Source organism: Arachis ipaensis, chromosome B5 (genome assembly GCF_059453495.1).
Source record: "Arachis ipaensis isolate K30076 ecotype BB chromosome B5, ASM5945349v1, whole genome shotgun sequence".
In the NCBI taxonomy this organism is placed as follows: Eukaryota; Viridiplantae; Streptophyta; class Magnoliopsida; order Fabales; family Fabaceae; genus Arachis; species Arachis ipaensis.
Genome location: NC_142440.1, coordinates 101,218,406 through 101,244,930, shown reverse-complemented (window position 1 = coordinate 101,244,930; position 26,525 = coordinate 101,218,406). Strand labels below are relative to the sequence as shown.

At 39.0% G+C, this 26,525-nt stretch overlaps 1 protein-coding gene across 1 annotated transcript; it reads left to right on the top strand.

The window, feature by feature from the left end:
- The first annotated feature begins 9,638 nt into the window (after positions 1 to 9,638).
- LOC148565168 (uncharacterized) lies at positions 9,639 to 21,861 on the top strand. The gene is made up of 2 exons (XM_088487123.1): positions 9,639 to 9,897; positions 21,737 to 21,861. The coding sequence occupies exons 1-2, from the start codon at positions 9,639 to 9,641 to the stop codon at positions 21,859 to 21,861; spliced, it is 384 nt and encodes a 127-aa protein (XP_088343249.1).
- The last annotated feature ends 4,664 nt before the right edge of the window (positions 21,862 to 26,525 follow it).

The following is a 26,525-nucleotide window of genomic DNA, read 5'->3' as shown; positions in this document are numbered from 1 at the left end:
ATCTGAAAAGGTTCACCCAATTATGTGTCTGTGGCATTTATGTATCCAGTGGTAATACTAGAAAACAAAGTGCTTAGGGCCACGGCCAAGACTCATGAAATAGCTGTGTTCAAGAATCATCATACTGAACTAGGAGAATCAATAACACTATCTGAACTCTGAGTTCCTATAGGTGCCAATCATTCTGAACCTCAATGGATAAAGTGAGATGCCAAAACTATTCAAGAGGCAAAAAGCTACAAGTCCCGCTCATCTGATTGAAGCTATGTTTCATTGATAGTTTGGAATTTATAATATATTCTCTTCTTTTTATCCTATTTGATTTTCAGTTGCTTGGGGACAAGCAACAATTTAAGTTTGGTGTTGTGATGAGCGGATAATTTATACGCTTTTTGGCATTGTTTTTAGTATGTTTTTAGTAGAATCTAGTTACTTTTAGGGATGTTTTCATTAGTTTTTATGTTAAATTCACATTTCTGGACTTTACTATGAGTTTGTGTGTTTTTCTGTGATTTCAGGTATTTTATGGCTAAAATTGAGGGACTTGAGCAAAAATCAGATTCAGAGGTTGAAGAAGGACTGCTGATGATGTTGGATTCTGACCTCCCTGCACTCAGAGTGGATTTTCTGGAGCTACAGAACTTGAAATGGCGCGCTTCCAATTGCGTTGGAAAGTAGACATCCAGGGCTTTCCAGAAATGTATAATAGTCCATACTTTGCCCAAGTTTAGATGACGCAAACTGGTGTTCAACGCCAGTTCTCTGCCCAATTCTGGCGTCCAGCGCCAGAAACAAGTTGCAAAGTGGAGTTCAACGCCCAAACTGGCACCAAAACTGGCGTTCAACTCCAAGAATGACCTCTACACGTGTAACACTCAAGCTCAGCCCAAGCACACACCAATTGGGCCCCAGAAGTGGATTTATGCATCAATTACTTACTTCTGTAAACCCTAGTGGCTAGTTTATTATAAATAGGACCTTTTACTATTGTATTAGACATCTTTGGATGCCTGGTTCTTAGATCAGAGGGGCTGGCCATTCGGCCATGCCTGAACCTTTCACTTATGTATTTTTAACGGTAGAGCTTCTACACTCCATAGATTAAGGTGTGGAGCTCTGCTGTTCCTCAAAGATTAATGCAAAGTACTACTATTTTCTATTCAAATCATCTTATTTCGCTTCTAAGATATTCATTCGCACTTCAACCTGAATGTGATGAACGTGACAATCATCATCATTCCCTATGAACGCGTGCCTGACAACCACTTCCGTTCTACATTAGATTGAATGAGTATCTCTTAGATCTCTTAATCAGAATCTTCGTGGTGTAAGCTAGAATAATGGCAGCATTCAAGAGAATCCGGAAAGTCTAAACCTTGTCTGTGGTATTCCGAGTAGGATTCAATGATTGAATGACTGTGACGAGCTTCAAACTCGCGATTGCTGGGCGTAGTGACAGACGCAAAAGGATAGTAAATCCTATTCCAGCATGATCGAGAACCGACAGATGAATAGCCGTGCCGTGACAGGGTGCGTTGACCATATTCACTGAGAGGATAGGATGTAACCATTGACAAGGGTGATGCCTCCAGACGATTAGCACTGCCGTGACAGGGCATTTGGATCATTTTCCCGAAAGAAGACCTAAAGTATCCATTGACAATGGTGATGCATTACATAAAGCCAGCCATGGAAAGGAGTAAGACTGATTGGATGAAGATAGCAGGAAAGCAGAGGTTCAGAGGAACGAAAGCATCTCTATTCGCTTATCTGAAATTCTCACCAATGATTTACATAAGTATTTCTATCACTATTTTATTAATTATTTTCGAAAACCCCATTACTATTTTATATCCGCCTGACTGAGATTTACAAGGTGACCAAAGCTTGCTTCATACCAACAATCTCCGTGGGATTCGACTCTTACTCACGTAAGGTATTACTTGGATGACTCAGTGCACTTGCTGGTTCGTTGTGCGAAGTTGTGAACCATGGTATTGGCATCATGTTTTTGGCACCATTACCAGGAAAAGAAAGAGCGATGAATTTTACATAATCAAAGTGTAATCACAATTTCTGCGCACCAGGGACCTTTCCCACCATCATACTCAAACACTTATATTCTGGTGGCAGTTGACTATGTATCAAAATGGGTTGAGGCCATTGCCACACCCACCAATGATACTAAAACAGTGCTGAAGTTCCTCCAGAAACATATCTTTAGCAGGTTTGGTGTCCCTAGAGTACTGATCAGTGATGGGGGCACTCACTTCTGCAATAAACAGCTTTACTCTGCCATGGTTCGGTATGGAATTCGCCATAAAGTGGCTACTCCATATCATCCACAAATTAATGGGCAAGCTGAAGTCTCTAACAGAGAAATAAAGAGAATCTTAGAATGGACAGTAAGTACCCGTAGAAAGGATTGGGCACGGAGCTTGGATGATGCTCTGTGGGCTTACAGAACAGCATTCAAGACCCCTATAGGGACCTCTCCATACCAACTTGTGTATGGTAAGGCATGTCACCTGCCCGTGGAACTGGAACATAAAGCCTACTGGGCAACCAGATTCCTAAACTTTGATGCCAAGTTAGCAGGAGAAAAAAGATTTCTCCAGTTAAATGAGCTAGAGGAATTCAGATTCACAGCTTTCGAAAATGCCAAGCTTTATAAAGAGAAATAAAAAAAGTGGCATGACAGAAAGCTGTCATCTAGAATCTTTGAACTAGGACAGAAGGTTCTGCTGTTTAACTCTAGACTCAGGCTATTCCCCGGGAAATTGAAATCCCAGTGGAGGGGACCATACGTGATTACAAGTGTATCACCATATGGTTATGTAGAGCTTCAAGATATTGATTCTGATAAGAGATTCATTGTCAATGGACAGAGAATCAAGCACTATCTTGAAGGCAACGTTGAGAAAGAATGCTCAAGGCTGAAGCTAGACTAAAAGCTCAGCAAGGTCCAGCTAAAGACAATAAAGAAGCGCTTGCTGGGAGGCAACCCAGCCATGGGGCATCAATCCTCTGAGCATTTTTCCCTATTTCTATTTTTATTTTTATTTGTTTATATAGAGTTCATTGATAACAAGGTAAAGAATCAATTGCATAAGTTCACAGGGTTACGGAAAGAATCTGCACATAAAACAGAGAAAAAGAGCTCACTGGCAAGAAAAAGCCAGTAAGAGCCTATTTTGGGCGTTCAGCGCCCAAAAGGGGCAGCCAGTGGGCGCTGAACGCCAGTAAGGATAGCAATCTGGCGTTCAACGCCAAAAAAGGGCAACAACTGGGCATTGAACGCCCAGGAGAGCAGCATTTGGGCGTTGAACGCCCAAAACAGGCAGTGTTTGGGCGTTCAAACGCCAGGATAGTGGGGAGGAGGTAAAAATCATTCTTCTTCATATTTTTTCATTCTAATTTTAAAATTCCAGGTTTTTTTTTCATGATTTCTTGCATAAACATGTTAAGAACCTTGATTTCGAAAATCCTTCTTTAAAAATATCAAATGTATCTTAATCCATAAGCACCAAGCCTCTTTGCAAATTCAATCCAACTCTTTTCAAATCCTTTTTTTAAAAAAAAAACAAATCTATCTTTTTAACTCATCAATATCTTTTTCAAAGTCTCCACTTTATCTTTTTCAAAATCTAGATCTATCTTTTTCAAAAATCTTTTATATCTTTTCAATTTTAAACTATATCCTCTCTTATCATATCTTCTATCTTATCTTTTCCAAATCAATCTTTTTATCATATCTTTATCTTTTTTTTCGAAAACCCACCCCCTCCCTTTAAATTTGGGTTCGGCCTCCCTCCCCTTCCATCAACAATTGCACCTAGCTCTCCTTCTATCCCTCTCCTTTCTTTTCTTTTGCTTGAGGACAAGCAAACCTCTAAGTTTGGTGTGTTTATCCGTGATCACTAAGATCATGGCTCCTAAAGGAAAACAACCCACTCCAAGAGGCAAGAAAGAGAGCATTCCAAAACCACTTTGGAATCAAGGGAAGTTCTTATCTAAAGAACATTCAGACCATTATAACAAAATAATGGGTCTGAGATCAGTAATCCCGGAAGTTAGATTCGATCTGAAAGAAGATGAATATCCGGAGATCCAGGAGCAAATTCGAATCAGGAACTGGGAAGTCCTAGCTAATCCTGAAACGAAAGTAGGGAGGAACATGGTTCAGGAGTTCTATGCTAATATGTGGCAAACTGACAAGCAGAAACTATCTGGGAATGCTTTCTATGACTATCGAACCGTGGTCAGAGGAAAGATTGTTCATACCCACCCTGACAGGATCAGGGAGATCTTAAAGCTACCTCAGCTGAAAGATGATCTAGACTCCTTCAACAGGAGAATGATGAGAACAGACAAGGGCCTGGATAAGATTCTAGAGGACATATGTATCCCTGGAGCCAGGTGGACCACCAACACAAAGGGTGTCCCAAATCAACTCAAGAGAGAAGATCTCAAACCAGTCGCCAGAGGATGGCTGGACTTCATTGGGCATTCTCTGTTGCCCACTAGCAACCGTTCTGAAGTCACCATTAAAAGAGTAGTGATGATCCATTGCATCATGATGGGAAAAGAAGTGGAAATTCATCAGCTAATCTCAGCTGAACTCTACAAAATTGCTAACAAAAATTCTAAAGAGGCCAGGTTGGCTTATCCAAGCGTGATTTCTCTGCTCTGCAAGGACGCCGGAGTAAGGATGGGAATAACTGAGTATATCTCAGTTGAGAAACCAATCACCAAAGCATTAATGGAAAAACAACAAGCACAGGATGACCCCACCAAGAAGAAAACACAGGAATTTCTCCCAGAAATCCCTCAATCTGAATACTGGGAGTATCTTGAGATGTCTGTTACCAAGATACGGGAAGCTATGGAACAAATAATAAAAGAACAGAAGGAACACAGTCAAATTCTTACCTATATGTTTAAAGAACAAGAGGAGCAAGGGCATGACTTAAGGGAATTGAAGCGCCAGAAATTATCTCTTGAAGGACCAAGCACCCCAAGCACCCCACGGATCAGAGGAACATCCACTTCCTAGAACAAAGGTTGTTAAATTCCAATTTCTGCTTTAACTCTGTGATAGTGTCATTATAGAAGTTCACCTTAGGAGTCATATAGTAGTAATTAGTATCTATTTTGATTTTATCTCCAATTAAGCCATAGTTTATTTTTCTCATCATCAGCAAACATGAATAAAATAGTAGATCTTTTAAATAAGAGGCAATAAAATTTTGAGTTTTTAAAGAGAAATCCTAATTAGTTACATGTGGTGGCAATACTTTCTGTCTTCTGAATGAATGCTTGAACAGTGCATATGTCTTTTGAATTTGTTGTTCAAGACTGTTAAATATCTTGGCTCTTGAAAGAATGATGAACATGAGACATGTTATTGATAATCTGAAAAATCATAAAAATGATTCTTGAAGCAAGAAAAAGCAGCAAAAAAAAAAAGAAAAAAAGCCAATAACCCTTAAAACCAAAAGGCAAGGGTAATAAAAAGGATCCCAAGGCTTTGAGCATCAGTGGATAGGAGGGGCCTAAGGGAATAGAATCCTGGCCTAAGCGGCTAAACCAAGCTATCCCTAACCATGTGCTTGTGGCGTGAAGGTGTCAAGTGAAAACTTGAGACTGAGCGGTTAAAGTCAAGGTCCAAAGCAGAAAGAAGAGTGTGCTTAAGAACTCTGGACACCTCTAATTGGGGACTTTAGCAAAGCTGAGTCACAATCTAAAAGGTTCACCCATTATGTGTCTGTGGCATTTATGTATCCGGTGGTAATACTGGAAAACAAAGTGCTTAGGGCCACGGCCAAGACTCATGAAATAGCTGTGTTCAAGAATCATCATACTGAAATAGGAGAATCAATAACACTATCTGAATTCTAAGTTCCTATAGATGCCAATCACTCTGAGCTTCAATGGAAAAAGTGAGATGCCAAAACTGTTCGGAAGCAAAAAGATACTAGTCCCGCTCATCTAATTAGAATCTGAGCTTCACTCAAAACTCTGAGATATTATTGCCTCTCAACCTATTAGTCTTCTATTTTATTTGTCTAGTTACTTGAGGACAAGCAACAGTTTAAGTTTGGTGTTGTGATGAGCGGATATTTTATACGCTTTTTTGGGGTTAATTTCATATAGTTTTTAGTATATTCTAGTTAGTTTTTAGTTTATTTCCATTAGATTTTAGGAAAAATTCATATTTCTGAACTTTACTATGAGTTGTGTGTTTTTCTATAATTTCAGGTATTTTTCTGGCTGAAATTGAGGAAGCTGAGCAAAAATCTGATTCAGGCTGAAAAAGGACTGCTGATGCTGTTGGATTCTGACCTCCTTGCACTCAAACTGAATTTTCTGGAGCTACAGAACTCGAAATGGTACGCTTCTAATTGCGTTGGAAAGTAGACATCCAGGGCTTTCCAGCAATATATAATAGTTCATACTTTGCTCAAGAATAGACGACGTAAACTGGCGTTCAACGCCAGTTCTCTGCCCAATTCTGGCGTCCAGCGCCAGAAAAGGATTAAAAGTTGGAGTTCAACGCCAGAAATGGATCCAAACCTGGCGTTGAACACCCAAAACAGCCTTATGCACGTGAATTGTTTAAGTCTCAGCCCCAGCACACACCAAGTGGGCCCCAAAAGTGGATCTCTGCACCATCTGTCATAGTCTACTCACTTTTTGTAAACCTAGGCTACTAGTTTAGTATTTAAACAACTTTTAGAAACTTATTTAGCATCTCATGACATTTTAGATCTGAACTTTGTACTCTTTGACGGCATGAGTCTCTAAACTCCAATGTTGAGGGTGAGGAGCTCTGCTGTGTCTCGATGAATTAATGCATTCGCGCCTAACTATGGAGAAGGTGATGATCAGTGACACTCATCACCTTCCTCAATCCATGAATGTGTGTCTGACAATCACCTCCGTTCTACATCAGATTGAATGAATATCTCTTAGATTCCTTAATCAGAATCTCCGTGGTATAAGCTAGATTGATGGCGGCGTTCATGAGAATCCGGAAAGTCTAAACCTTGTCTGTGGTATTCCGAGTAGGATTCTGGGATTGGATAGCTGTGACGAACTTCAAACTCGCGAGTGCTGGGTGTAGTGACAGACGCAAAAGGATAGTAAATCCTATTCCGGTACGACTGAGAACCTGCAGATGATTAGCCGTGCGGTGACAGCGCACTTGGACCCTTTTCACTGGAAGGATGGATGGTAGCCATTGACAACGGTGATCCACCTACACACAGCTTGCCATAGGAGGACGTGCATGCGTGAATCAGAAGACAGAGGAAAGCAGAGATTCTGAAGACAAAGCATCTCCAAAACTCCAACATATCCTCCATTACTGCATAACAAGTAACCTTTAATCTATGCTCTCTTGTTTGTTCGCAATTCAACTGATAAATATAATTGACTTCCTGACTAAGAATTGCAAGTTAACCATAGATTGCTTCAAACCAACAATCTCCGTGGGATTCGACCCTTACTCACGTAAGGTATTACTTGGACGACCCAGTGCACTTGCTGGTTAGTGGTACGAGTTGTGAAAAGTGTGATTTACAATTTCGTGCACCAATTCCCTTTAAACAAAAGACACCTGTATTTTCTTTTTCTCTTTATCTAAGTCTCTCATAAGGCGCTCTCTATACTCTGACATGGAGACTCCTTTCTTTTTCTCTTCTTGGATTCTTTTTTTTGTTTATGAGCAGGAATAGGGATAGAGAAGCCTTTTTTGATCCTGATCCTGAACCTGAGAGGACTTTAAGGAGGCATCTGCAGCAAACTCAAAGAGCAGGAAGGAGCCTCACAGAAGCTCTTGGGCAAGAAGCTGAAGATACAATAATGGCAGTTAATCCAGAAGCTAGAGGAGACGTAAGAAATGTCCTTGGATCTTATACTACACCCAATTCTGACTTTTATAGGTGCAGCATCTCCATACCTACCATTAGTGCAAACAACTTTAAGCTGAAGCCTCAACTGGTCACTCTAGTACAACAGAATTGCCAATTTCATGGACTCCCACAGGAAGATCCCAACAAATTTATCTCTGACTTCCTGTAGATCTTTGACAATGTCAATACTAATAGAGTAGCTCCAGAGGTCTACAAGCTCATGCTCTTTCCCTTTGCTGTAAGAGACAGAGCAAGGTTATGGCTAGATTCCCAGCCCAAAAAAAGCCTAGCCACCTGGAAGAAGGTGGTCAATGGATTTTTGACCAAGTTCTTTCCACCTTAGAAGCTGAGCAAGCTTAGGGTGGAAGTTCAAACCATCAGACAGAAAGAGGGTGAATCCCTCTATGAAACTTGGGAAAGATACAAGCAACTGATCAGGAGATGTCCTCCTGACATGATCTCAGAGTGGACCATGTTAGAAATCTTCTATGATGGCCTCTCTGAGATGTCCAAGATGTCATTGGACCACTCTGCTGGTGGCTCCCTTCACATGAAGAAGACGCCTGAAGAGGCACAGGAGCTCATAGACATGGTTGCCAACAACCAATACATGTATACTTCTGAGAGAAACCCTATGAACAATAGGGTAGTTCAGAAGAGAGGAGTCTTGGAAGTAGACACTCTGGATGCCATCCTGGCTCAGAACAAGCTCATGTCCCAACAGATCAATATTATCTCTCAACACTTAAGTGGGGCGCAGAGCTCAGCTGCTTACTATCCATAGACATCTTATGAGGTGGACACTGGTGACAACACCTGGACCACCATGGAGGAGGTGAACTACATGGAAAACCCCTCACTAAACTCCAACAACAATCCTTATTCAAATACTTTAAATCAGGGATGGAGGAACTACCATAACTTTGGGAGGAGAAATCAGCAAAAGCCTCAACAAGGCTTCAATAATAATCAGGGTGGAATGAACCAGAACCGGTTCAACAACAGACCATTCCAACCCTCTCAATAGCAGACGGAGACTGCCACACAGAGCTTCTCTGGCCTGGCTACTATAGTCTCTAACCTCTCCAAGACCATTCACAGTTTTATGGTAGAAACTAGGTCATCCATCAGGAACTTGGAGATACAGGTTGGTCAGCTAAGCAAGAGGATCCCAGAGATCCCCTCCAACACTCTTCCCAGTAACACGAAAGTAAATCCGAAGGAAGAGTGCAAGGCCCTCACTGTGGAAGCCGAGGTCGAACCTAAAGATGAGCTTGCTACTGAGGAACTGAAGGAGATCTGGGCTCATGAGGAGCCTAGAAATGTTACCTTGCACGCCCCTTTGCAGAGAGAAGAGCCTAAAGAGGAGTAAATTGCTCGGTTCTTGGCAATCCTCAGGAAGCTAAAGGCCAATTCCTCTTATGCGTTGGTGTTGGAGAAGAAACCTCCTTCCATGGCGCTTTTGAAGAGCATGATCTCTGAAAAAAAGCTCTGAGGGGAGATGGGACTGTGGTGCTGACCAAGGAGTACAGTGCCTTAGTCCAAAAGAAGCTCCCCCAAAAGCTGCCTGATCCCGGAAGCTTCCTGATTCCCTGCACTATAGGGACCATCACCTTTGAGAAGGCATTATGCGACCTTGGCTCAAGCATCAATCTTATGCCTCTCCTTGTGATGAAGAGGCTGGGAATTCAAGACGTACAACCTGCCAAGATCTCATTGGAGATGGCAGAAAAGTCCTTGAAAAGGGCATATGGCATGGTGGAAGATGTCCTTGGGAAGGTTGAAGACCTTTACCTCCCTGCGGATTTTGTGATCCTAGAGACTGGGGAGGATAGAGATGACTCCATCATCCTTGGAAGGCCTTTCCTAGCCACTGATAAGGCCTTGATAGATGTGGAAAGAGGAAATCTAGTTCTGAGGTTGTGGGAGGATCACATCTTGTTCAAGATCCCCAACCCTCAGTCTCCCTCTGACAAAGGAGGTACCATTGTACAATACTTAGAGTTCCAACCTTCTCTCTCAGTACAAAGTTATACAGAACCCCAGACATTAATTCTAAGTTTGGTGTTGGGCATCCATCATTAACTACTGAGGAAGGAGGTACTAAGAAGAAGGTACCCAGAAGTTGGAGGAACAAGAAGATCCCAACTGTAGACCTCTCACTTAGCATGAAATTTGTCTTCACTAAGAGTTCAATCATTCCACACACAGTGAACATGATCCTGTCTCTAAAGCATGTGAAGCTCATTCATGAGAGCACATGAAGAAAGTTCACCATGAGGCATGAGGATCTGAGCCGTTATCTACCTCCGTAAAGGAGCTGTCCGTCAAGCTAATAACGGTAAAGAAGCACTTGTTGGGAGGCAACCCAACTGATGAATCCATATTTTACGATATATTTTGGTTTGATTTAAGTGGATTCCATCACATAAACCCACATTTATTCACCTAAATAGCTTTTGGGATTTCTTCCTAAATTGTGCTTGAAAGTGAAAACATGTTCTTTTGTACTTAATTTAGTCAATTTTATTCACTTTAATCTCATTTGGTGCCTTGATGTATTTGTTAAGTGATTTCCAAGTTTCCAAGGCAAGTATGGGTTTAAGAAGTGAGGAAAAGAGCATGCAAAAGGGAAGAATTCAAGAAATGAAGGATTTGGAAAGTTGCCAGTCCTAACCTCTCTGTACTAAATTGGTCATAACTTGAGCTACAGAGGTCCAAAAGAGGCGGTTTCAGTGTCATTGAAAAGCTAACGTCCGGGGATTCAAAATGATATGCAATTTGCTATAGTGGACATAAGTCTAAGTGGGCATACGCACAGGTACTTGTGCGTACGCACAGGTACTTGTGCGTACGCACAGGTACTTGTGCGTACGCACAGGTACTTGTGCGTACGCACAAGTCAGGATTCAGCGTGTGGGCGGATGCACACATCTGTGCGTCCGCACAGGTCCCTGCATGTGACCTCATTAATTGTAACTTGCTGGCAGTGATTTTTGGGCCCTGATGAGCGGATAATTTATACGCTTTTTGGCATTATTTTTACATAGTTTTTAGTATGGTTTAGTTAGTTTTTAGTATATTTTTATTAGTTTTTAAATAAAAATCACATTTCTAGACTTTACTATAAGTTTGTGTATTTTTCTGTGATTTCAGGTAATTTCTGGCTGAAATTGAGGGACTTGAGCAAAAATCAAATTCAGAGGTTGAAGAATGACTGCAGATGCTGTTGGATTCTGACCTCCCTGCACTCAAAGTAGATTTTCTGGAGCTACAGGATTCTAAATGGCGTGCTCTCAATTGCGTTGAAAAGTAGACATCCAGGGCTTTCCAGAAATATATAATAGTCCATACTTTGCCTGAGTTTAGATGACGCAAACTGGCATTCAATGCCAGCTCTCTGCCCTATTCTGGAGTTAAACGCCAGAAACAGGTTGCAAAGCAGAGTTAAACCGCAGAAACAAGTTACAAACTGGCGTTCAACTCCAAGGAAGACCTCTACACGTGAAATCATCAATGCTCAGCCCAAGCACACACCAAGTGGGCCCGGAAGTGGATTTCTGCATCATTTACTCATTTCTGTAAACCCTAGTAACTAGTTTAGCATAAATAGAACTTTTTACTATTGTATTTACATCTTTGGGGAGTCTTTTTCCCAATTTTCGAATTCACATGCCATTTGGGGGAGGCTGGCCATTCGGCCATACCTAGACCTTCATCACTTATGTATTTTCAACGGTAGAGTTTCTACACACCATAGATTAAGGTGTGGAGCTCTGCTGTTCCTCATGAATTAATGCAAAGTACTATTGTTTTTCTATTCAATTCAAGCCTATTTCTTCTCTAAGATATTCATTCGCACCCAAGAACATGATGAATGTGATGATTATGTGACGCTCATCATCATTCTCACTTATGAACACGTGCCTGACAAATACTTCCGTTCTACATGCAAACAAGCTTGAATGTGTATCTCTTAGCCTCCTGATCGTGAGATCAGAGTCTTCGTGGTATAGACTAGAATTATTGGCGGCCATTCTTGAGATCCGGAAAGTCTAAAACTTGTCTGTGGTATTCCGAGTAGGATCTGGTAAGGGATGGCTGTGACGAGCTTCAAACTCGCGAATGCTAGGCATAGTGATAGACGCAAAAGGATTACTGAATCCTATTCCAGTATGATCGAGAACCGACAGATGAATAGCCGTGCGGTGACAGCGCATCTTGGACCATTTTCACTAAGAGGATGGGAAGTAGCCATTGACAACGGTGATGCCCTACATACAGTTTGCCATGGAAAGGAGTATGAAGGATTGGATGAAAGCAGTAGGAAAGCAGAGATTCAGAAGGAACTAAGTATCTCCATATGCTTATCTGAAATTCTCACCAATGAATTACCTAAGTATCTCTATCCTATTTATATTTTAACTATATTTTAATTATCAATTCACCATAACCATTTGAATCTGCCTGACTGAGATTTACAAGGTGGCCATAGCTTGCTTCAAGCCGACAATCTCCGTGGGATCGACCCTTACTCACGTAAGGTTTATTACTTGGATGACCCAGTGCACTTGCTAGTTAGTTGTGCGAAGTTGTGACAAAGAATTGAGATTACGATTGTGCATACCAAGTTGTTGGCGCCATTGAGATCACAATTTCATGCACCAAGTTTTTGGCGCTGTTGCCGGGGATTGTTCATGTTTGGACAACTAACGGTTCATCTTGTTGCTCAGATTAGGTAATTTTATTTTAATTTTAAGCTTTTTATGTCTTATTTTTGAAAAATACAAAAAAAAATTCTTCTTTTTCGTTTTTCCCAAAATAATTTTCAAAAAATACCAAAAAAAATTAATAAAATCATAAAAACCAAAAATATTGTGTTTCTTGTTTGAGACTTGTGTCAAATTTTAAGTTTGGTGTCAATTGCATCTTTTTAAGTTTTCTTAAAATTTTCGAAAACTCGTGCATTTGTTCTTTATGATCTTCAAGTTGTTCTTGATGAATTTCTTTGTTTGATCTTTAATTTTTTTCTTGTTTGGTGTCTTTTCTTGTTTTTCATATGCATTTTCAATTTGTTAGTGTCTAAAGTTTGAAAATTTCTATGTTTGGTGTCTTGCATGTTTTTCTTTTCTTAAAAATTTTCAAAAATAAGTTCTTGGTGTTCATCTTGACATTCAAAGTGTTCTTGGTGTTCATCTTGACATTCAAAGTATTCTTGCATGCATCATGTGTTTTGATTCATAATTTTCATGTTTTGAGTCTTTTGGTTGTTTTTCTCTTTCTTCATTAAAAATTTAAAAATAAAAAAAAATATCTTTTCCTTATTCTCTCATAAATTTTCGAAAATTTGGTTTGATTTAGTCAAAAAGTTTTTAAATTTAATTGTTTCTTATGAGTCAAATCAAATTTTCAATTTAAAAATTCTATCTTTTTCAAATCTTTTTCAAAAATCAAATCTTTTTCATTTTTTTCTTTCATAATTTCAAAATTTTCAAAATTTATTTTCAAAATCTTTTTCTTATTTCTATTTCATATTTTCGAAATTAATGCTAACAATTAATGTGATTGATTCAAAAATTTTTAAGTTTGTTACTTGCCTATTAAGAAAGGTTCAATCTTTAAATTTTAAATCATATCTTTTTGTTTCTTGTTAGTCAAGTAATCAACTTTAATTTTCAAAATCAAATCTTTTTAAATTTCTTTTTCAAATCTTTTTCAAAATAAGCTTCAATCACATCTTTTTCAAAATCAATTTCAAAATCTTTTCTAACTTCTTTTCTAACTTCTCATCTTTTCAAAAATTGATTTTCAAATCTTTTTCAATTAACTAGTTAACTTTTTGTTTGATTTTAAAAGTTTACTATTTCAATCATATCTTTTCCAAAACTATCTAACTAATTCTCTCTCTAATTTTCGAAAATCACCTTCCTCTTTTTCAAAATTCCTTTTTAATTAACTAATTGATTTAAGTTTTAATTTAATTTCATTTTTCTTTTTAAAATTTTCAAATTTTAATTTTAATTTTAAAATAAAAACAAAAAATATTTTTCTTTTCTTTTCAATTATTTTCGAATTCTTCCCTCTCTCATCTACTTCTAATTATTTATTTATCTACTAACACTTCTCTTCTTCTTAAAAATTCGAACCATCTCCCTCCTTCTGTGTTCGAATTTCTTTTCTTCTTCTACTCACATAAAAGAACCTCTTTACTGTGGCAAAGAGGATCCCTATTATTTTCTGTTCTATTCTTTTTCATATGAGCAGGAACAGGAATAAAGACATTCTTATTGAAGTTGATCCTGAACCTGAAAGGACTCTGAAGATGAAGCTAAGGGAAGCTAAAGCACAACTCTCTGGAGAAAATCTGACAGAAATTTTCGAAAAAGAAGGAGACATGGCCGAAAATAATAACAATGCAAGGAAGATGCTTGGTGACTTTACTGCACCAAATTCCAATTTACATGGAAGAAGCATCTCAATCCCTGCCATTAGAGCAAACAATTTTGAGCTAAAGCCTCAATTAGTTTCTCTGATGCAACAGAACTGCAAGTTTTATGGACTTCCATCAGAAGATCCTTTTCAGTTCTTAACTGAATTCTTGCAGATCTGTGATACTGTTAAGACCAATGGGGTTGATCCCGAGGTCTACATCCTTATGCTTTTCCCGTTTGCTGTAAGAGACAGAGCTAGAATATAGTTGGACTCTCAACCTAAAGATAGCCTGAACTCTTGGGATAAGCTGGTCACGGCTTTCTTAGCCAAGTTCTTTCCTCCTCAAAAGCTTAGCAAGCTTAGAGTGGATGTTCAAACCTTCAAACAGAAAGAAGGTGAATCCCTCTATAAAGCTTGGGAGAGATACAAGCAACTGACCAAAAAGTGTCTTTCTGACATGCTTTTAGAATGGACCATCCTAGATATATTCTATGATGGTCTGTCTGAATTATCTAAGATGTCATTGGACCATTCTGCAGGTGGATCCATTCACGTAAAGAAAACGCCTACAGAAGCTCAGGAACTCATTGACATGGTTGCAAATAACCAGTTCATGTACACTTCTGAAAGGAATCCTATGAGTAATGGGACGCCTCAGAGGAAGGGAGTTCTTGAAATTGATGCTCTGAATGCCATATTGGCTCAGAACAAAATATTGACTCAGCAAGTCAATATGATTTCTCAGAGTCTGAATGGATTGCAAGCTGCATCCAACAGTACTCAAGAGGCATCTTCTGAAGAAGAAGCTTATGATCCTAAGAACCCTGCAATAGCAGAGGTGAATTACATGGGTGAACCCTATGGAAACACCTATAATCCCTCATAGAGAAATCATCCAAATTTCTCATGGAAGGATCAACAAAAGCCTCAACAAGGCTTTAATAATGGTGGAAGAAGCAGGATTAGCAATAGCAAGTTTTTTCCATCATCCACTCCGCAACAGACAGAGAATTCTGAGCAGAATCCATCTAGCTTAGCAAATATAGTCTCTGATCTATCTAAGGCCACTTTAAGTTTCATGAATGAAACAAGGTCCTCCATTAGAAATTTGGAGGCACAAGTGGGCCAGCTGAGTAAAAGAGTCACTGAAACCCCTCCTAGTACTCTCCCAAGCAATACATAAGAGAATCCAAAAAGAGAGTGCAAGGCCATTACCTTACTTGGTGTGGCCGAACCCAAAGAGGAGGAGGAGGACGTGAATCCTAGTGAGGAAGACCTCCTGGGACGTTCAGTGACCAATAAGGAGTTTCCCTTTGAGGAACCAAAGGAATCTGAGGCTTATCTAGAGACCATGGAGATTCCATTAAACCTCCTTTTACCATTCATGAGCTCTGATGACTATTCATCTTCTGAAGAAGATGAAGACATTGCTGAAGAGCAAGTTACTCAATATTTAGGAGCAATCATGAAGCTGAATGCCAAATTATTTGGTAATGAGACTTGGGAGGATGAACCTCCATTGCTCATCAAGGAACTAAATGCCTTGGTTCAGCAAACTCTACCTCAAAAGAAATAAGATCCTGGTAAATTCCTAATTCCCTGTAACATAGGCACCACGACCTTTGAGAAGGCTTTGTGTGACCTGGGGTCAGGCATAAACTTAATGCCACTCTCTAATGGAGAAACTAGGAATCTTTGAGGTACAGGCTGCCAATTTCTCATTAGAGATGGCAGACAAATCCATGAAAATGGCTTATGGAAAAGTAGAGGACGTGTTAGTAAAGGTTGAAGGCCTTTACATCCCTATAGATTTCATAATCCTAGACACTGGGAAGGATGAGGATGAATCCATCATCCTTGGAAGACCCTTCCTAGCCACAGCAAAAGCTGTGATTGATGTGGACAGAGAAGAGTTGGTCCTATAACTAAATGAGGACTACCTTGTATTTAAAACTCAAGGATCTCCTTCTGTAACCATGGAGAGTAAGCATGAAAAGCTTCTCTCACTGTAGAGTCAACCAAAGCCCCCACAGTCAAACTTTAAGTTTGGTGTTGGGAGCTCCCAACAATGCTCTGAACATCTGTGAGGCTCCATGAGAGATCACTGTCAAGCTATTGACTTTAAAGAAGTGCTTGTTGGGAGGCAACCCAATATTATTTAACTATATCTATTTATTTTCTATTGTTATTTTATGTTTTTTTTAGGTTGATGATCATGTGGAGTCACAAAAACTACTGAAAAATAAAAAACAGAATGAAAAACAGCATTAAAAATAGCTCACCCTGGAGGAAGACCTTATTGGCGTTTAAACGCTAGTAAGAAGCATCAAACTGGCGTTTAACGCCAGAAAGAAGCATCAAGTTAACGTTAAACACCAGAAACAAGCACCAGACTGGCGTTTAACGCCAGAACAGAGCATAGAAGTGGCGTTAAACGCCAGAAACAGGCTACATTTGGGCGTTTAATGCCAAAAATAGGCAGCAGTCTGGCGTTAAACGCCAAGATTGCACTGCAAGGGTGTTTACACGCCTAATAGGAGCAGGGATGATACATCCTTGACCCCTCTGGATCTGTGGACCCTACAGGATCCCCATCTACCCCCCTCTTTCTTCTTTTGCTCGAGGACAAGCAAACCTTTTAAGTTTGGTGTGGTAAAAGCATTGCTTTTTGTTTTTTCATAACCATTAATGGCACCTAAGGCCAGAGAAACCTCAAGAAAGAGGAAAGGGAAGGCAATTGCTTCCACCTCTGAGTCATGGAAGATGGAGAGATTCATTTCAAAGATCCATAGCTCAGTAGTAGAGCATTTGACTGCACATCAAGAGAGCCCACTCATGGACCTCAACAAGAGCATGAGGAATTCTCTCATCAAGAAATCCCTGAGATGCCTCAAGGGATACATTTTCCTCTCCACAACTATTGGAGCAACTAAGGATAGGAGCACCAAAAGCACTAAGGATGGAGCAACAAAGGCAAGGAAGAGACATTGAGGAGGTCAAGCACTCCATAGGATCTTCAAGAGGAAGGCGCCACCCTCACTAAGGTGGACCCGTTCCTTAATCTCCTTGTTCTTATTTTCCTATTTTTCGTTTACTATGCTTTATGTTTTATTTATGTTTGTGTCTTTATTACATGATCATTTGTGTTTAAGTGTCCATGTCTTAAAGCTATGAATGTCCTATGAATCCATCACCTCTCTTAATTAAAAACTATTCTAAAAACAAAAGAACAAGAAGTACATGGTTTCGAATTCATCATTGAAACTAATTTAATTATTTTGATGTGGTGACAATACTTTTTTTTTCTGAATGAATGCTTGAACAGTGCATATGTCTTTTGATATTGTGGTTTATGAATGTTAAATATGTTGGCTCTTGAAAGAATGATGAAAAAGGAGAAATGTTATTGATAATCTGAAAAATCATAAAATTGATTCTTGAAGCAAGAAAAAGCAGTGAATACAAAAGCTTGCGGAAAAAAAAGAATGAAAATAAAAATGGCGAAGAAAAAAAAAGAGAAAGAAAAAGAAAAAGCAAGCAGAAAAAGCCAAAAGCTCTTTAAACCAAAAGGCAAGAGCAAAAAGCCAATAGCCCTTAAAACCAAAAGGCAAGGATAATAAAAAGGATCCAAGGCTTTGAGCATCAGTGGATAGGAGGGCCTAAAGGAATAAAATCCTGGCCTAAGCGGCTAAACCAAGCTGTCCCTAATCATGTGCTTGTGGCGTGAAGGTGTCAAGTGAAAACTTGAGATTGAGCAGTTAAAGTCGAGGTCCAAAGCAAAAACAGAGTGTGCTTAAGAACCCTGGACACCTCTAATTGGGGACTCTAGCAAAGCTGAGTCACAATCTAAAAAGGTTCACCCAGTTATGTGTCTGTGGCATGTATGTATCCGGTGGTAATACTGGAAAACAGAGTGCTTAGGGCCACGGCCAAGACTCATAAAGTAGCTGTGTTCAAGAATCAACATACTGAAATAGGAGAATCAATAACACTATCTAAATTCTAAGTTCCTATAGATACCAATCATTCTGAACTTCAATGGATAAAGTGAGATGCCAAAACTATTCAAGAGGCAAAAAGCTACTAGTCCCGCTCATCTGATTGGAGCTAAGTTTCATTGATATTTTAGAATTTATAGTATATTCTTTTCTTTTTATCCTATTTGATTTTCATTTGCTTGGGGACAAGCAACAATTTAAGTTTGGTGTTGTGATGAGCGGATAATTTATACACTTTTTGGCATTGTTTTTACATAGTTTTTAGTATGGTTTAGTTAGTTTTTAGTATATTTTTATTAGTTTTTAAATAAAAATCATATTTTTGAAATTTACTATGAGTTTGTGTGTTTTTCTGTGATTTCAGGTAATTTCAGGCTGAAATTGAGGGACTTGAGCAAAAATCAGATTCAGAGGTTGAAGAAGGACTGCAGATGCTGTTGGATTCTGACCTCCCTGCACTCAAAGTGGATTTTCTGGAGCTACAAGAGTCCAAATGGCACACTCTTAATTGCGTTAGAAAGTAGACATGCAGGGCTTTCTATCAATATATAATAGTATATACTTTGTCCGAGTTTAGACGACGCAAACTGGCGTTCAACGCCAGCTCTCTGCCCTATTCTGGAGTTAAACGCCAGAAACAGGTTGCAAAGCAGAGTTAAACGCCAGAAACAAGTTACAAACTGGCGTTCAACTCCAAGGAAGACCTCTACACATGAAAGCTTCAATGCTCAGCATAAGCACACACCAAGTGGGCCCGGAAGTGAATTTCTGTATCATTTACTCATTTCTGTAAATCCTAGTAACTAGTTTAGCATAAATAGAACTTTTTACTATTGTATTTACATCTTTGGGGAGTCTTTTTCCCAATTTTCGAATTCACATGCCATTTGGGGGAGGCTGGCCATTCGGCCATGCCTGGACCTTCATCACTTATGTATTTTCAACGGTAGAGTTTCTACACACCATAGATTAAGGTGTGGAGCTCTGCTGTTCCTCATGAATTAATGTAAAGTACTATTATTTTTCTATTCAATTCAAGCCTATTTCTTCTCTAAGATATTCATTCGCACACAAGAACATGATGAATGTGATGATTATGTGATGCTCATCATCATTCTCACTTATGAACGCGTGCCTGACAAACACTTCCGTTCTACATTCAAACAAGCTTGAATGTGTATCTCTTAGCCTCCTGATCGTGAGATCAGAGTCTTCGTGGTATAGGCTAGAATTATTGGCGGCCATTCTTGAGATCCAGAAAGTCTAAACCTTGTCTGTGGTATTCCGAGTAGGATCTAGGAAGGGATGGCTGTGACGAGCTTCAAACTCGCGAATGCTGGGCATAGTGACAAACGCAAAAGGATTACTGAATCCTATTCCAGTATGATCGAGAACCGACAGATGAATAGCCGTGTGGTGACAGTGCATCTTGGACCATTTTCACTGAGATGATGGGAAGTAGCTATTGACAACGGTGATGCCCTACATACAGCTTGCCATGGAAAGGAGTATGAAGGATTGGATGAAAGCAGTAGGAAAGCAGAGATTCAGAAGGAACTAAGCATCTCCATACGCTTATCTGAAATTTTCCCCAATAAATTACATAAGTATCTCTATCCTATTTATATTTGAATCTGCCTGACTGAGATTTACAAGGTGGCCATAGCTTGCTTCAAGCCGACAATCTCCGTGGGATCGACCCTTACTCACGTAAGGTTTATTACTTGGACGACCCAGTGCACTTGCTGGTTAGTTGTGCGAAGTTGTGACAAAGAATTGAGATTATGATTGTGGGTACTAAGTTGTTGGCGCCATTGAGATCACAATTTCGTGCACCAGGCCCCAAAATCCAATCCAACTCATTTTTTGAAGCTATTTAAGGCCAAATTGAAGAAGGATGAAGGGGGGACAATTAGGGTTAGCTTTTATCATGTTTTAGTGTAGTTCTCTAGAGAGAGAATCTCTCCCCTCTCTCTAGAATTAGGGTTCTTTAGTTTAATTTCTTATAATTTCTACTTTTAATTCTTGTTTCTATTTACTTTTCCTTGTCATTTATTGTTATTGCTTTTTGTTCTTCTTCATTTCTCTTGTTATTTACTTTATTTTGTCAATTTATGTTTTATGACACTCTTGTTACATTTTACTTTCAATTAATGCAAATTTATGTTTTCATGTCATTTATTGCTTTCTTTAGTTTTTATTGTTATTTTCTTGCTTTGGTAACTTTAGATTTTATTTTAATGCATTTTAATATTATTTTATTCTCATACACACCAAGTGTTTGATGAAATGCATGGCTTAGTTTTTACTTAGTTTTTCTCCACTCTTGGCTTGAATTTGATGACTTTGGTGATCCTTGAGTCCTTGATGTCCATTCTTGTTTGATATATTAGAGTAGTTAGTTGATTTGGTTTTCCTTGACTCTATTTGACCCTTTAGTGTTGACATAGGACTTAGGGATTGAAATTAACTATGCCTATTTGACTTATCTTTGATGTAAGGTTGACTAAGTAGGATTAACTCTTCATAATCATCATATGTTTGTGGTCAATGACTAGGATAGGTAGCTTAGCCTTCAATTACTTGCCAAGAGGTTTCTTGCATTTGAAGTTTCCTTTACTTGCATTTAATTGCTTTGACTTTTATTACATTGACTTTTATTTGCTTTGATGTTTATTTCTTGCATGTTTAATTTTCACACTCTTGGTTGAGAAATTGGATGTTTGGGTGGAATTGAGTTGTGGATGTCCATTTCGCATTGTGTGAGAATGATTAATTGATTTGGTTTCCAGTGACGCTAGTCTTTCACTAAGTAATTAATGAGTTGACTAGGACTTATGGATTGAGATCAATTATGTCTTTTGACTAATTCTCAAGGAGGATTGACTAGTTTGGATTACTTCCACATAATTGTCATGTTTGTGGTCTACAACTAGGATAGGAAACCTAGATTACCCACTTCTTGCCAAGAGTCCTTTACTTGCTTTCCTTTACTTCCTTACATGCTCACTTACTTTCTTGCTATTTACATCTCTTGCTCTCTTGCTTTCATTCCCGAATCCCCCATGCTCTCCTTCATAGCCAATAATTGTACATTTAATTGCAACTCCTAGGGAAGATGACCTGGGAGCTAAATACTCTCGGTTTATATTTTGTATTTAATTTAATATTTGATAGTGAGAATTCATTATTGGTTTGGACTATGCTACGAACAAATTGATTCTTGTTTTGATTAAATTCCGAGCTGACATAAATTCTCATCTTATCACCAACCATGAGAAGAGTACTATTGTTTTTCTTTTGTTTATTCTCATTTGATTTCATTTTTAGTTGTTTTCAATTAGATTTCTGTAGTTTTCCCTTGCTTTTAATGTTTGTGATCATGTGCAGCACTTAGAATAGAGACAGAAACACCTGAAATGGAAAACAGAACACCCTGGGGAGAGCCTCTAACTGGTGTTGAACGCCAGAAAGGGAAGGGAGCTAGACGTTCAATGCCCATTGAGGAGTACTAGCTGGCATTGAACGCTAGAATAGGAGAAGAAGCTAGGCATTCAACGTCCATGAAGAAGCACTTGCTGGCATTGAATGCCAGACAGGGAGCAGTCTGGGCGTCCAATGCCCATTAAGGAATATGCACTGGCGTTAAACACCAGTAAAGGACCAATCTGGGCATCCAATGCCCCCTATGGAGCAGCCAAGGGAACCTTTTTTATCCCTACCTGGCATTCAATGCCCAGACCTGGCAATGAACACCCAGGCAAGGGCAGGTGGCTCAAGATTTGAAGCCTTCTCAGCTAATGGGTCTCACATAAATCCTACCTACTCCACCTTTCCTTCTCTCACCTACTTTCTCAACCTTGATTACCACACCCCACCTTTCCTCTTCCCAATACATATTCACCAATCACATCCCCTTTAACTATCCCTCTTCCCCAAACCCATCATAAATCCCATCAATTCCACTTCCCACTAACCCCACCCACTTCAAATTCAAACCTTTCCCCCCATTCTTCCCTCCCATCCAACCGAACCCTAACCCTCCCACCTCTATAAATAACCCTTCATTCCCCTCCCCCCATTATCCTTACACGTACACAATCCTCTTACCTTCTCCCATATTACCTTTCATACAGTTCTCTTTTACCTTCTCTATATTCTCTTCTTCCTTCTACTACTCCTCTTTTCTTTTGTTATTATTTGCTCAAGGATGAGCAAAGTTCTCAAGTTTGGTGTTGTAAAAGCTCTGCTTTTTGCCTCTACTCTTCCTCCATGGCACCAAAAGCTGGCGAATCTTCAAGGAAGAGAAAGGGAAAAGCTCCCGCTTCTACCTCTGAACCTTAAGAATCATGGAGATTTCTCACTGACGGAGGAAAACTGTCGGTAAAAAATTTCACAAAAATATCACGTTGCAAGTATAGTTCTAAACCAACAAATTATCCTCGGTCAATATTTAAATTGTTTGTCACAAATACAAACCCAATAAAATTAACTAAAGTATTCAAACCTCGGGTCGTCTCTCAAGGAATTGCAGGGAAGTGTAGTTTCTTATTTGTTATAGAAAAGTATTTTTGGGGTTTTGGAATAAGAGAAAAGAAATGTAAACAACAAAGAAGTAAACTAACAATTAAGAAAAGTCCTAGCAAGGATTGATAATTGGAATTCTTATCCCCATTATCATAGTCACTTGTGATGGTAATTGCCTTTTGCTATCACTTAGTTAACCTCTAACAATTGGAGGAAATTTAAGTGAGCTAGATCAACTTAACTTCACTAGTCCTAATCAAAGACTAGATTTAGTGAAGCTTAAGCAAACTAGCAACTTTCAATCACCAATCAACAAGAGACTTTGACAACTCAAGAGTCTCCAAATTACTCAATTCAAGATAAGAACATAAAAATCTAATTTAAAATCCAACCAAGAATTTTATCAAATACTTGGAAGGCATAAAATAAAAACATAGAAAATTAACAAGATATCACAAAATCTAAACAACCAATTGTAAGCATTAATAACTAACAATTAAATAGAGTAACAATAAACATGGAAAACATAAATTGCAAATGTAAGAAGAGTTCACAAACATAAAAATGGCAAAAAAGTGAAATTAACAAGAGAAGAAGGTGAACTAAAGTGCTTGTACAAATAAAAGTAAGACAAAAACTAAATTAAAGGAAGATTGAACCTGAATCTAAAGAGAAATTGAAAGAAGAAACCCTAAACCTAGAGAGAGGAGAGAGCCTCTCTCTCTCTCTCTAGAATTCTACATCTAAACCTAAAATTGTGTGAATGAATGTATGAATGATTGATTCCCCTCCAGCTTCACTCTGCCACCTCTAATCAGTATTTTCGAGCTTGAAACTGGGCCAAAAGCAGCCCAGAAATCGCTCCCAGCATTTTCTGTAATTGCAGCACGTGACGCTCTGTCACGCGTACGTGTCGGCTACGCGTACGCATCACTTGAACTCTTCACTAGCCACGCGTAGGCGTCAGCCACGCGTGTGTATCATCTGTCGAATGCACAAGTCACGCGTATGCGTCGCTCATGCGTGCGCGTCGCTACTAGATTCTAAAATACTTAATTTCTTGTGTTCATTCCACTTTTGCATACTTCCTTTCTATCCTCTAAGCCATTCCTGCCTTATAAACCCTGGAAACACTTAACAGACATATCACAATATTGAATGGTAATAAGAGAAGATTAAAATTAGTGAATTTAAGGCCAAAGAAGCGTGTTTTCAATCACAACACAAAATTAGGAAGGAAAATGTAAAACATGCGAATTCTATGAATAAGTGTGAGAATAATGGATAAAATCCACTCAACTTAATACAAAATAAACCGCAAAATAGTCGTTTATCACTAACCAAGGTTCATCAAGACCACTTCTATGATATGGTGAGACATAAAGAGGTGATCCCCGAGGTCACCTTCAAGCTCAAAGAAGAGGAATATCCAGAGATTCAACACGAAATCTGGAGAAGGGATTGGGAAACTCTGACCAATCCTATTTCTGGAGTTGGAATGCTCATGGTGCAAGAACTTTACGCCAATGCTTGGGTCACCAAAAAGAATGACACAAGTGTGAACCCAAAGCTTAAAAATTGGCACACCATGGTGAGAGAGCAACTCTTGGATTTTAAACCAGAAAGTGTAAGGGTGGTGCTACAATTGCCTCAGATGCTAGGAGACCCACACTCTTACACTCAAAGGGTCAACTCTGACCAACGGTTGGAGCAAGTGCTCGCATATATCGATGTGGAAGGAGCTTAGTGGATAAGGGACACACAAGACAAGTCCTACCAACTGGGTAGGCTTAACCTCAAACCTATGGCTAGATGATGGTTAGAGTTTATCCAATGCTCCATCATCCCCACAAGTAACTGATCTGAGGTTACCATATATCGAGCAATAATGATTCACTACATTATGCTCGAAAATGAGGTGGAAGTGCACGAGGTAATACCTCAAAAGCTCTACAAGGTAGTTGGCAAAGCCTCAACCCAAGCAAGGCTAACGTTTCCTCACCTCATCTATCACCTATGCCAGTCAGCTGGAATAGGCGTAGCAGGAGACACCCTGATTGAGGAGGACAAGCCCATCACCAAGAGGAGGATACAGCATGCTAGGGAGCAGGCACACAGACCACAGTATGAGCCAGTTCAGCCACCTGCACCTGAGATCCCAAAGATGCCTCAGAAAATGTACTTCCCTCCCTATGACTATTGGGACCAACTGAACACATCTCTAGGGAAGCTGACTTCTTCTGTGGATCAGATGAGGATTGAGCACCAAGATCAAGCTGCCACCCTCCATCAGATAAGGGAGGATCAGAGGATCATGAGTGAGGAGCAGCAGAGACAGGGGCGAGATATTGAGGAGCTCAAACGCTCCATTGGATTCTCCAGAGGGAGCAGCAGCCGCCATCACTGATGTTGTTGAGTCCCATTATTTCTCTATTTGTTTTATTTCTGTTTTCATTGTACTTTAATTTATTATCTATTTTCTATTCTAGTGCATGATTACATCCAGTATTTCGTCCTTTTTAGTGTCATTTTCTTTAATTTGTTTTGGTTATAAGATATCCAAGGTATCTCTCACCATGCTTAAAAGAAAATTTTTCAAAAAAAAGTTGTAAAATACATAAGATCTTGAGTTATGTCATAAGTTATTCCAATTAATTAGATGTGGTGGCCTTGCCTTTACTCTCTAAATGTATGAATTAACTATGCATATTTGATATTAAAGTTAAGCGTGTTGACTCTTGAAAGAACAGTGAATTTAAAAAAGTATTATTGATTTTCTGAAAAATAAAAAATATTAATTCTTGAAGCAAGAAAAAGTAGCCAAAAGAAAAAGAAAAATAAAAATAAAAAGCTCAAAAGAAAAAGAAAAGAGGAAAGATCCAAGGATTTGAGCATCAATGGTTAGGAGGGTCAAAAATTGGCCTAAAAAGCTCAAATGAGTTGCTATCCCTAACTAAATGCTTGTGGTGTGAAGGTGTCAAGTAAAAAGCTTGAGACTGAGCAGTTAAAGTCATGATCCAAAGCAATAAAAGAGTACGCTTAAGAACTCTGGGCACCACTGTCTCGGAATTTAAGCAAAGCTAAATTTGAATCCAAAGGGTTCCCCCAGTTAAGTACTTGTGGCATTTATGTATCCGGTGGTAATACAGAAAAATAAATTGCTTAGAGTCACTGCTAGGAGGTGCAAAGCACCAAAAAGAAGCTGTGTTCAAGAATCAAGAAAAGCTAAAAGAAGAGAATCAATAATATCATCCGGATTCTAGTTCCAAGGGATGTCAATATCTCTAAGCTTCAAGGGAAAGTGAGATGCCAAAACTGTTCAGAAGTAAAAAGCTAATAGTCCCATTCAATATTTGGACTTGAGCTTCATTGACAACTCTGAGACCTATTTTATTTTTCTCTTCCCATTGTCATATCTTGTTTTTGGTCGCTTGAGGACAAGCAACAGTTTCTGAGACTTATTGTATTTTTCTCTTCCCATTATTCTATCTTTTTTTTGGTTGCTTGAGGACAATAAACAGTTTAAGTATGGTGTTATGATGAGCAGATATTTTATACCCTTTTAAGTATCATTTTCTTAGTATTTTCAGTTACAATTTAGCAAGTTTTAGTATGTTTTAGTAGGTTTTAGTGCAAAATTCACCTTTTGGAT

What these genes read in the sequence shown, in the direction of transcription:
- LOC148565168 (XM_088487123.1), top strand. Translation starts at nt 9,639, where the DNA reads ATGGCAGAAAAGTCCTTGAAAAGGGCATATGGCATGGTGGAAGATGTC. An exon ending in GTCTCCCTCTGACAAAGGAG is followed by an intron (nt 9,898 to 21,736) that starts GTACCATTGTAC and finishes GATCATGTGCAG; the next exon opens with CACTTAGAATAGAGACAGAA.